Source organism: Salvia hispanica, chromosome 1, assembly GCF_029641045.1.
Source record: "Salvia hispanica isolate PSC_SH4W2 chromosome 1, Shi_PSC_v1, whole genome shotgun sequence".
Classification (NCBI taxonomy): domain Eukaryota; kingdom Viridiplantae; phylum Streptophyta; class Magnoliopsida; order Lamiales; family Lamiaceae; genus Salvia; species Salvia hispanica.
In genome coordinates this window covers 68,968,060-68,979,693 of record NC_142692.1, presented here as the reverse complement: position 1 = coordinate 68,979,693, position 11,634 = coordinate 68,968,060, and the positions used below count along the sequence as shown (strand labels likewise).

Genomic DNA, 11,634 nt, shown 5'->3' with positions numbered 1-11,634 from the left:
TCTCTATTTAAGTTGTCACAAAATTGCAAATTCAGTCATATTTTGTGATTTAAAATGTTAGTACCAACAAAGAAGAAAATATATAGCATACCATCAACATACTATACAATCATCCATGGAGAGTAACATCAAATACAAGTATAAATATGAATAGTGTTGATCATTTATACATACACCACAAACCCTCACATAATAACAATTAGTAGCATTCAATGAAATGAACACTCATTAATCCATTTAACTTGGCTCCAGCAGTAAATCTTGAGTCCTTCACCCCTGTTTATTATTACCATATAAATCATTCAATTCAAGATATAGAAAGAGAAGAAAACAGAAAGGCTTAATTCTCATTATACATGAAATATTGCATCACTGTTATGAAGTTAAGGGATTTTTTCATTAGTAGAACCATATATATATATTCAATCTAGCAGAAAACTATTTTTAAAAAATTTCAACAAAATCCAACTCGAATGAGTAAGCTTTGTTGAGCACAATATACGTATTAAGCACGAGAGGTTAGAGGGACTGAGAAATTACACGAAAGATTTACCCGAAGAGGTAACAACTGGTAAAAGAGGTGATACACGAGTATCTTTACCCTGCTATACAGCTTCAACCTGCCATAGTAAAAATGCATAAATCGGGTCATAAGCTTATGATGCTATACACGAAGAGTTCATACGATGAACGAACATTGTTGAAGGACTACTCATTTTCTGCTAATTCAAGTCAAGTAAAAAGTTGGATGTGACTCATTTTCTGCTAATTCCTCAGCAAAATTAGAATGTTTCTGTGTGAAGAAAAATCAAACGTTTCGTCCATGTACAGTAATACGAAAACGTACTTCAAAGTGTCAAAGGGATTTTGAGAATCTAAGAAGGAAAATACTTGTTCAGAATAAGGCTAAGAGAGATTCAAAAGTAGTATGCAACTGAGTTCTATTGTGCTCTGTTGCTTTCAATGTCAATAAAAGTTTCGAGATATTCAAATGCAATGTCGTTACAGGGTCAGCTGTTAGTTACCTTATCCGTAGAGCTCGAATCACCAGCAGGAGTGGTGCTCGTTTCTGATCCCCTGCGGGAATAAAACACTAGGCGTTAAGCGCTTGAATATAAAAGGTGAAAAAGAAAAGTACAAGAAAGGGAAAAGGTAAAACATCTCAACCTGATGTGCTCAGCAACGGATATTTCATCGTTTGGATCAGCCTTTCTCTGAATGGCGTCATCCTAAACAAGAGATATGTGAATAGGGGAGAAGCTAGTGAAAATTGGTTTCAAACAGTGCTTTATGCATCGTGGAAAGGGGCTTTCTTACAGTGGTATGCTCGTGCATCCATTCAGGTATATTTTCCGATAAGACTTGAATATACTGCTCCATAGCCAGCTCCCGGCTCATGCTTCCTAGTCCTTGCCACGCATTCCTTGCACAATGGAATTAGCGCCCCCGATCACTCACACATAGCAGCTTTTTTCAACCCTGTTGTATAACTAGCAATCAAACTACACCATGGTAGCTATTTTCACGAGTGACCTATGGTTCTTGATGCACTATCCTCACTAACAATATCATTCACTTCTGTTTTGTTTTGAAATGTGGTCTGAAGTAACTTAGGTATTTGCTATGTCAATGCACTCGGGGTGATACTGATCCGAAGAAATCAGAATTACTAGACTGATCAGACGCTCAGTGATCATTCACGACAACAAGAGCAACACAAGATAGCAACACCCAACAATCTTCTTCAATGTTCTAACAAATTCAGGAGTAATAATTAGCACTTAAATGCTAACTTACTATGTCAATGCAAGGTCGTATTAATCTACAGAAGTTACAATTCCACCAAACGATAAGAGTACTATACAATACTCAATGATCATTCATCACAATGGGAGAAACACGAGATAGCAACGCCCTACAATCTTTGTCAATGTTGTAGCAAACTCACAGTAATTCTTAGTACTTAAATGCTAACTTACTATGTGTCTATGTCAATGTATCCGAGCCGATACTAATCTACAGTAATCACAAGTCCACGAGATGAGAAGAGTACTATACAAATCTCAATGACCATTCTCGACAACAAAGGAAACACGAGCTAGTTAATCCTAAACATTGCTATAGTTATACATATGGAAAACAAGAAATGCACAAAACCTGGATACAATCACACAAACAACTTATATTTTGTAAAATGAGATCCATATAAAGATCAAGTACCATTTCGTACGAGCAGAGACCATAAGCGCCATGGGCTGAGACTCGAGGCAAGGCCCCTCGAGGGCAACCTTATGCAGCCCATAGAGCTGCATCTGAACATCACTCCCCAATCTCGCCAGCCGATCCTCCTCTCTCCCCTTCCCTCCACACTCCACATAGTTAACAGCTTCCGCAAAGCCTCTCTCCAGCTCACTCCTCTCCACTCCCTCCCAATCATCATCACTCTCATCATCCCTCACCTTCTTCTCCTCACTCCCTCCATTCCCTTCTCTCTCATCAATCTCCTTATTCCCTCCTCTCTCCTCAATCTCCTCATTCCTTCCTCTCTCATCAATCTCCTCATTCCCTTCTCTGTCATCAATCTCCTCATTCCCTTCTCTCTCATCAATCACCATATCATCATCACCCACACTTTTCACCACATCCACACCACCACAGCCCTCTTTCTCAAACAGCATTTCAATTTCCTCACTCCCTTCAACTTCATCATTACCCAATCCTCTCTCATCACAACATTCTTCCCCACTCTCTCTCTCCACAAAATCCACATCACCCCCAAATCGATCAACCCTCTCAACCTCAGAAACCACCTCCTCAGCATCAAGACCTTCATACCCCTCATAACGATCAACCCTTCTGATCACAACATCATCCACAAATTTCACTCTTTTCTCCACTTTCCCTCTCCTAACCTCCAACCCCCTCTCCAAGATCACACCTTTTCCACCCCCACCTTCCCCAGCAACAGAATCAACATCAGGGCTTGAGCTAGAAACAGCAAAAGATACAATCTTTGCAACAAGATAAGACAACAAAAGAGCTAAAAAGGCAGTAAAAATCGGGTGTTGCAAAAACTCCATGGATATCTCTCTCTCTCTCTCTCTAAAGATGATTGTCAGAAAAAAAAGGAGAGAGAAAGATGAGCATGAAAAACTCCTGAAAGTTTCAAAGAATGACACGAAAAGGGCATAAAGATAACGATGGACTAATGTAACAAGAAGCATTCATTGCAATGAAACTACTAAAGCATTTTAACTTTCCTATCTTCACTGTTCAATTAGCATTAAATAATTTCAAGGAAGGATGTTAGCAGAGCAGAGCAAAGCATATTCTTTGCTTCTTTTTTGCTTTGTTTTGTGGATATCTTTTTTCTCATGTGGGCCCCATTTTGGTGGGGGCTAAAGGTCAAGTAGGCCCCATCCAATGTAGCTATATGTTGTCCATTCTAACATGTGGTAGCAATCATGTGTGAGCGCCCACAGCTTCATTAAGTGCTCTTTCCTTTTCATTCAACGTTATCAAAATATTGAATTTTTGGAAAATGCACCAAGTTTGGTTATATATTGCTTTGTTCTTGAAATTATGGATTTGTTTGCTTTCTTTGATGAATGTTTCTGGTAATTATATCTGATTTGGCATATGAATAATCAAATCAAGATATAAATGCCAATTAGTTAAAAGATGTTAATATATACTCCCTCCGTCTCAATAAATATGAAACATTTGCTTTTCGGCACATGATTTTATGTAGTGTTGTTTTGTAAGTTAAAGAAGAGAGAGTAAAGTAAGACATAGAAAAAAGTAGAGATAAAGTTATTTCTATTTTAAGAAACGTTTCATTTTTAATGGGACAATTCAAAAAGGAAAACGTTTCATTTTTAATGGGACATGGGGAGTATATGAAAAGAAAAATAGCTGGCTAGAAAAAAGTAGCATGTTGCACGTTGAACTATACTAAAATTTGATTAAATTTTTATATAACTTTTGGTTAATTTTTAAAATCAATTTTTATCAAAATTCATGATTTTTCATACAATTGATAAAAATAAAGATCAAAATAGGTTCAGAGCGCGGATAAAAATTGAAACAAAGCTTTCAAATAGTTATAATGATAAATTTCTTATTAAAAGATACAAGTACATATGTTTATTATCATTAATACCTCAACAAATAATTGAATATATTAATGCAACTACCCACAATGGAGGTGCGTAGAGAAACATCCAATTAATTACGAAAAGTATTAACTCATTATTCATATTATAATTTTTGATGTACTATTATGTCAAGAATTGAGTCCTAAGTCCATGAAAAAATTTTAATCATCTAATTACCTTTATTTTATCTACATTTGTGAGCATACTTCACGTTTTATTTTTTATATTTTAATCTTCGAATGCAAGTGAGTACTTATTAACTTAGGCAGATAAAAAAAATAGGTCATAACCACTAATTACACAATTAGCTAAATAATTAACTTTTGAGTCACACAATTATCAAATCCTAAACACTAGTATTCTAAGTCTATTTAAATAGTATATATTTTTTCTTCCAACTACAATAAATATTCTTATGGATCTAGTTGTAGATTATGCAAATCTTTATTCCCTATTAATATAATGGGGAAAGAAGTAAACAATACGTCACATATTTCATTTCTTAATTCGTAATAGAGTTTTAATGAGGGGAAAAAATTCAAATTAATCTACATTTTAACACACAAATATGCTCAAGATTAAATAACTATAGTAAGCCAAAGGTTAAAGTTTAAACTCGTGAAGAACCTCAAATTAAACAAGATACAACTATAAAAAAAAATATTACTAACAAAGATATCAAACAATCACGAGAAAATAACAGCCACAAATAATCAAATTACTTGTCTACCATTTAATATTGGTTAGAAAACATGTGTAGATAAGATTGAATAAAATTTATAGTTGCGTCAAAACATGCAAGTAGTAAGATTATAAATCAATGGTGCATGTTGGTTCAATTTAATTCATGCTAGATAACTGTTAAAACTTTATAAAACAATTCAAACATATTTAATTGAATAAAAGTATAAAACAATGACTTTTTGGATTCATTTATGGTTGTGGGTGTTTATTGTTGAATGCAATAATGATTAAGTTGACGTGTTTATGCGTATGCTATGAAGCTTATCCATATCCATCTACGTAGGATAAAAAATGGCTCATTTCCTTTTCTATTTATCTCAAGTAAAATAATTTATTATTAAAAATAGAAATATTTTTATATATACGTTATCTCATTTTATTTACTTAATTCTTCCTATTTAACACATAAAATAAATTATATATATATCTCGTGCTGTCTTAGTAGAGATCATTTTTTTTACAACGAAGTAAGTATATTTTAAAATTACAAAATGTTAGTCTTTGACGTATGAATTTGGAATCGACTGTTTATTGAGTGTGTCAAATAACTTGAAATGGTCACACTCTCACACATGGTATGCTTATTATATAAATATGTTATACAAAGTTACAAATAAAGAAACTTTTATTAGCTTGATCTAAGCTTAGTTTCTTGCTTCTATGTATGTCTACCAGTAGGGGTGGGTAGGTACGGTATACATTACCGAAACCATCATACCATATACCTTACCGTAGTTACGGTATGCGAAAAAGTCATACCTTTATCTTACCAAAGTTTTTGGTATACCTTATTTTCGGTATGACGAATTTCCATACCGATACCGTACCTCATTTTCGGTATATCGTACCGAAGTTCGATATACTTTATTTTTTCGGTATACCTGACTTTCAACATCAATTAAAATAGAAAATTAGAATATTTAGAATATTATTTATATTTTATAATTTTAAAAATAAATTAAATATAATTTATTCATAATTATATTTATTTTTCACAATAGATTTTATAATTTCAAAATATATAAAATATATTTTATATATAATTGTGTTTATATTTTTGTGGCATATACCTTAGTTTACGGTATATACCTTAATTTACGGTATATACCGAATTTCGGTATGCAGCGTTATACCGCGGTATTTGAAAATTCATACTGTTACCTTACCATAATCTTTCGGTAAGGTATCATACCGTACAGAAAGTCACGGTATACCGAAAATTCGGTATTTTCGGTATTTTTTCGGTACGATAAGGCCGGTATTTTGATATTTCGGTAATTTTCCGCAGCCCTATTTAGGGCTGGGGAATTATACCGGAATACCGGACTTACTGTACCGAAAAAATACCGAAAATACCGTTTTTTTGGTATACCGTAGTTTTTGGTACGGTATGATACCTTAACGATAGAGATCGGTACGGTAACGGTATAAGATTTCTCATACCGCGGTATACCGAAGATTCGGTATGCCGGTATATACCGGTATACCGAAGATTCGGTATATACCGATGCTTCGGTATACCGTGGTATACCGGTATACCGATTGATATATATAATTTATAAATATATATTTATATATGTTATATTTAAACTAAATTTTAAAAAATAAGAATTTTTATTATACAAAAAATAAAAGAATCAAAATTGGGAACCCTATTTTTTGAAGTAGTTGAAAACTAGATTTTATTTTAATATTTTGGATATAATAGATTTTTTCACGGTATAATGGTATAACGGTATGTCGTACCGCAAAATATGGTACAACGGTATATCGGAATGTCATATCGCAGTTCGGTATACCGCAAAAGTACGGTATACCGAAATGCGGTACTGTATACCGATAACACGGTATGGTAACGGTATGAAAAACTGCCATACCGAATTTCCGGTATACCGAACTCCGGTATACCGAAACTTACGGTACGGTATCGGTATGGTTTTTGTCATACCGTAACTTTCGGTACGATATACGGTATGACACTCTCGGTACGGTATACCGTACCGAACCACCCCTAGCCCTATCTACCGGTAACAACGGCATAATTAAAACCTTTAATTTATGTTAAATGTGCAAATTGTTAATCCTTAATATGGTATATACATTGATTATTATTATTATTTTTTTATTTTATATATACATCGAATGCTACGACAATAATCTTTGCTCAATCAATAAAAATACATGGTTCCTTAAAATTTTGATATAGGTTAAATTTAAATATATTTAAATTAAATTAAATTGTGGTAAATCATAAATAATTTATAAATTATTTCATACACGGTATTACGTTAATTAATTGTATTCTCTTGAAATAATTTTTAAATCCAACAAACCATCAATTTTTTATTTACCAAAAATCAACCCCTTTAATTTTCTCATACCCTTGCTCATAATATATCGCTATACATCTCTCTCATTCAATTAGGGTTTCCAATTTCCAGAATTTAGGGCTTTTCCGCGTAGGCTTCAAGGAGAGAGAAGCGATGGGAGGAGGCAATGCGCAGAAAACGAAAATGGCTCGGGAAAAGAATCTGGAGAAAATGAAAGGCGCAAAGGGTATATATTCCATTTTATTTCTCAATTTCTGTTTGCTTTTATATCTATTGGATGATCGGAATCGGTAATTAGATGGATATACTGAAACTTGCGTGTTTGGTTCAGGTGCCGGAAGTCAACTCGAGGCCAACAAGAAGGCCATGAACATCCAGGTTCCTTCAATTTTTATTTATTTATCAATTTTTTTCTGGTTTGTGTTGATTTATTTTATTCATCTCCAGATTTTAGCTCAAAAATCCCCAATTTCCAGAATTTTTAGTTTCTGTTCTGAACTTGTGTTGTTTTGGGGTAGTTTTTTTGTTCATTTCCCCTTTCTGTTTGGTGTTAAATTGAGCGACTTTTGTAACACTTGATTCTCGATCTTGTGCAAGTGTGTGATTTAAACTGATAGTTCTTGCTTTCATTCGGATTATCAAAGAGGAGATGTTTGAATGTTTGATTATTAGATTGTGGAGAGAAAAATAAAGGTCTTGTGATTTTGATTAAAGTACTCATTTTGAGAATTAGATGGAGTGGTGGCTTCACTGCTTTTTGATGAAGTTTGAACACATACAGTAAGAAAGATTTTTTTTGTCACGACCAATCCCGATTCATCCTTGAGGGGTTGTTTATGATATATGATTAACATAGATGGATACAAATAGTAGTATATGTTAAGTTGGTGTTTGCTAAGATTGATTTGAAACTTGGGAGCTGGGATATTCTTAAACCCTTGATTATCTCTAAAATTTGAGATAACTTAATGATGAATAAAAACGCTATCTTGAATAGTAAACATGACTTGGTGGTAATGGAGATGGCATGATTTGTTTGTGAATTGCATTGCCCGTTAATGATGTGAGCACTAAACGTAGAACACCAAGTGATTTCTGTTTCCCATGTCTTAGGCGATCATAAAAGAGTTGTTCGCATGGAATTTGTCTTGCGGAAATGAATTAATTTATAGTCTTCAATGAGAAATATGCATGTCAGTCAGGTATTAGCAGTTTAGCAGGCTGATCTATTATTTTGAATCAGATGTCTAGAATGTCGTTTATTCTTGAATATTTACATTCAGATAACCTCTTTGCCGTACATGAGCTAACACAGTGACGCACATTCTGCATTCATCACATAACTTTACCACACGAAAGGCCATGAACTTGCTTATATGCTGCTCGTCTCCCAGACTTATTTTCCTTCTTTTGATATAGATTGTTTTGCAACCATATTTGCTAATCTATACTGGTTCGAATCTTGTTTGCAGTGCAAGGTTTGTATGCAAACATTTATCTGCACCACGTCAGAGGTGAAATGCAAGGAGCACGCTGAAGCAAAGCATCCGAAAGCCGACCTCTTCACTTGTTTCCCCCACCTCAAGAAATGATGCGAAGCTTATTATATCACCAAACACATGTTTTGGTACCTGTTGCTGATAATATATCGATGTGTTTAATGTGATGACTGTTCTAAACTTGGGATGGTTTGAGTTACTTGAAACACTATACTATATAATATGTTCAATCATCTCTTCTCTTTGTATTGTTGAGACATTATTAAAATATTATAAAAATTTGTGACAAATTCGCAGTAAGGTTCAATATTGAGTTTGAAATAACAATTGTCTCTTGTAACTTGTAAATCGACTAAAAGATATACACACTCACATAGTCACTCTTCTATATAAGTAAAAAATTTACTATAATTCATTTGTTTTAAAGACTGGAACACTTTTTTTTCCAAATATTTTCTGTAATTAAAAGTCTCTCTCATAAATCAAGTATCTAAAGAAATAAATTATACTATAGTAAGTACTGATATCATGCATACTAGTGAACTATCCATTTGGAATTTGGAGAGAAGAGGAACATTTATAAGGATAAATTTGATATATATTCCAGTTTAGTACTTTTTGAGAAATTGTCCAACACAACCTCTCAAATTGCAAAAACTACAAACCCACATAATAAAAACAGACAAAATGAATCCCCACATAAATTCGTCCATATACAAAGCACAAATTCTGTTTTGTTTTCACTTTTTTGGGGGTTGTTTTGGGTAGAGGGTGAACATATTAAACAGCTAGATTAGGGGGAAGGGAAGATCAGAAGGAAACAACGGTCGAGTAGCGAGTCAGACACGTTTTGGAGGAACATATGGCACGTGCTCTTCTTCACAAATATTCTGCACAATAAAACACTATGAATCAGAAGTATGCTCTAAATTATATTTCATCTAGACCTGAAAATTAATCACTGATCTTCGGAAAGCGCATTTCGAAAAGAATTGAGTGCAGATTCAAACAGAAATGAAGAGCTTCAGATTCAAGATGGGATTCGAATTATAGTTGTTGATACTAATGAGAAAGAGATAAAACATTCTTGGCACATAACACAACGCATAAGTTTCTTCCCATCGACATAATGTATCACTTGTAACAACAACGTAAGACTGCCAGATTTTAACGTGGATGTTAATAGCTTACCTGCAAGTCGGGATTCAGTGCTTCAGAGACTGCAAGCGTATAGCAACCAGGCGCAAATTTTCCTGAATAGTTTGTTCCAACAGATCCATAGCAATTCAAATTATCAAAATCCCATAGTTTATCTTAATAAACAAATATACAAGTGTATTTAAAACATCATCATATGTATCAAACAATACACATGTAAGGAAATGTACATTTTCAGAATATAAGTACTATGCAGTCAAAAGCATATAAATCTACGCCAAATGAATCTTGGATAAAGAACTGACAACCTCAGAAAATTTCAACAATGAAAACACCTTTCATCTACTAACAACTCATTATCTAGCGAGTGTTCTATTAACAAAATCTAGCTTCACATTGCAGTCAGAATTAGGATTTTGATGAAAGTCATGCAATCAGCATGCAGGGTGTGGCAAAAATGTTTTAATGAAAATCTCAAGCACAGTAAAATGAATACTGGACAAGGATATATTACCAGTCAAAGCACCCCATGTCATGTATACATAAAAGCACATATTTCATCTAACAAGTAACAACAATAATAAGATTTCATGTATTTAAAGGACAAGTAGCAAGTAAAGAAGCATACCAATGCGGAGCCAACGCGCAGCCCAACTCCTAGTCGGGTCCATGACAGATATTAACCTGTTCAAATAACATGAGTGAAAGTTCCGGAGTAGATTTTTAAACGAGGTTCTAATTTTGAATCAAGCTTTTCTTTTCAGGCAAAGAGGAAAACTCAGAACTCAGAACGGAAACACACCCTGTGAAATTGGGGGTTGTGCAGTCAACAACTCTTTCATGGTCATCTTCCATCTGAAAGAAGGGGCAGTTCTCGCAACCGGATTCCCTAAACTGCCAGAAATTCGTAAATATATTAGACTAATAACAATTGATCAACAGAAACAGTAAAAGCAGAGGAAAAAACATAGGAGTGACTGCACATGGAGGTTAAGCCAACCTGGTCATAGGTCTTGACCAGCCGGCAGCGAAGGCAAGCTCTCAGCTCATGTCCGAAGCTCGTTGGTATTTGCGCCACAGCTACCGACCCTCCTCCTCCCTGATTAACCATAATTTCCCTTCCTTTCTTTTAAACATAGCATAAACACAAAATTAGTTGCAATCACATTGTGAATTTGTAAAGAGATTATCTCATCCGTATAAAAAGAGGAAAACAGAGACAGCTTTCTCGTTTTTCCTTCATTTTCCACTCCAGACATCAATACTTGGACATTAACCATAATTTCTCTTCGTTTATTCTAAACGTAGCATAAACACATAATTATGTGAAATCTTTTCGAGTAAAGATTTAAAATACAGTACAAATTTCTCAAGACAATCTGCAATAACCCTCTAACGAATTTCTTCGAACACTTGATGGGCAATATGATCAGACGATAAAACCACAAAAATTGATTATCTTCACAAACAAAATACATTCACAAGAAGGTAAAATTATGCAATAAATTACCTTGAACAAGTTTCAATCGAATGCTGGAAGCAGTATTACAAGGTCACAATGTCTAATTGAAAGGGATTTGACGATTTAGAGGTTCCAACTTTGTTTATGATTTTGGCTTGAGAAGTTTCTGGAATATTTATGAGAATTCGACTTCCTTTTTAGTCCATTTCTTAAAAATATAAATATCTATTCAAAGAGGTGAAACTCATTTTTTACTAACACACTTTTCTTTTTATCTCTTTTTT

General features: G+C 34.0%; 3 protein-coding genes across 5 annotated transcripts; 1 reads left to right on the top strand and 2 right to left on the bottom strand.

Moving 5' to 3' along the window:
- Nucleotides 1–71: 71 nt before the first annotated feature.
- On the bottom strand, nucleotides 72–3,335 carry LOC125223320 (acyl-CoA-binding domain-containing protein 3-like). 3 transcript variants are annotated; one of them, XM_089057807.1, is made up of 6 exons: nucleotides 2,221–3,328; nucleotides 1,318–1,423; nucleotides 1,168–1,229; nucleotides 1,026–1,077; nucleotides 541–620; nucleotides 72–276 (listed from the first exon to the last, which is right to left on the bottom strand). In XM_089057807.1, the coding sequence occupies exons 1-5, from the start codon at nucleotides 3,222–3,224 to the stop codon at nucleotides 606–608; spliced, it is 1,239 nt and encodes a 412-aa protein (XP_088913933.1). In that variant the 5' UTR covers nucleotides 3,225–3,328; the 3' UTR covers nucleotides 72–276; nucleotides 541–605. The 3 variants fall into 3 exon arrangements, with proteins under 3 accessions (XP_088913933.1, XP_088913932.1, XP_088913934.1); XM_089057806.1 differs by having other exon boundaries at nucleotides 554–620; XM_089057808.1 differs by lacking the exons at nucleotides 72–276; nucleotides 541–620; nucleotides 1,026–1,077 and having other exon boundaries at nucleotides 1,187–1,229; nucleotides 1,318–1,479; nucleotides 2,221–3,335.
- Nucleotides 3,336–7,286: 3,951 nt separating this feature from the next.
- Nucleotides 7,287–9,030, top strand: LOC125218017 (uncharacterized protein At2g23090). Its single transcript, XM_048119609.2, has 3 exons — nucleotides 7,287–7,457; nucleotides 7,563–7,609; nucleotides 8,704–9,030. The coding sequence occupies exons 1-3, from the start codon at nucleotides 7,385–7,387 to the stop codon at nucleotides 8,821–8,823; spliced, it is 240 nt and encodes a 79-aa protein (XP_047975566.1). The 5' UTR covers nucleotides 7,287–7,384; the 3' UTR covers nucleotides 8,824–9,030.
- A 276-nt stretch (nucleotides 9,031–9,306) lies between these two features.
- On the bottom strand, nucleotides 9,307–11,556 carry LOC125219048 (transcription elongation factor SPT4 homolog 1-like). Its single transcript, XM_048120904.2, has 6 exons — nucleotides 11,399–11,556; nucleotides 10,889–11,014; nucleotides 10,691–10,782; nucleotides 10,517–10,572; nucleotides 9,922–9,983; nucleotides 9,307–9,620 (listed from the first exon to the last, which is right to left on the bottom strand). The coding sequence occupies exons 2-6, from the start codon at nucleotides 10,997–10,999 to the stop codon at nucleotides 9,570–9,572; spliced, it is 372 nt and encodes a 123-aa protein (XP_047976861.1). The 5' UTR covers nucleotides 11,000–11,014; nucleotides 11,399–11,556; the 3' UTR covers nucleotides 9,307–9,569.
- Between the last annotated feature and the right edge of the window lie 78 nt (nucleotides 11,557–11,634).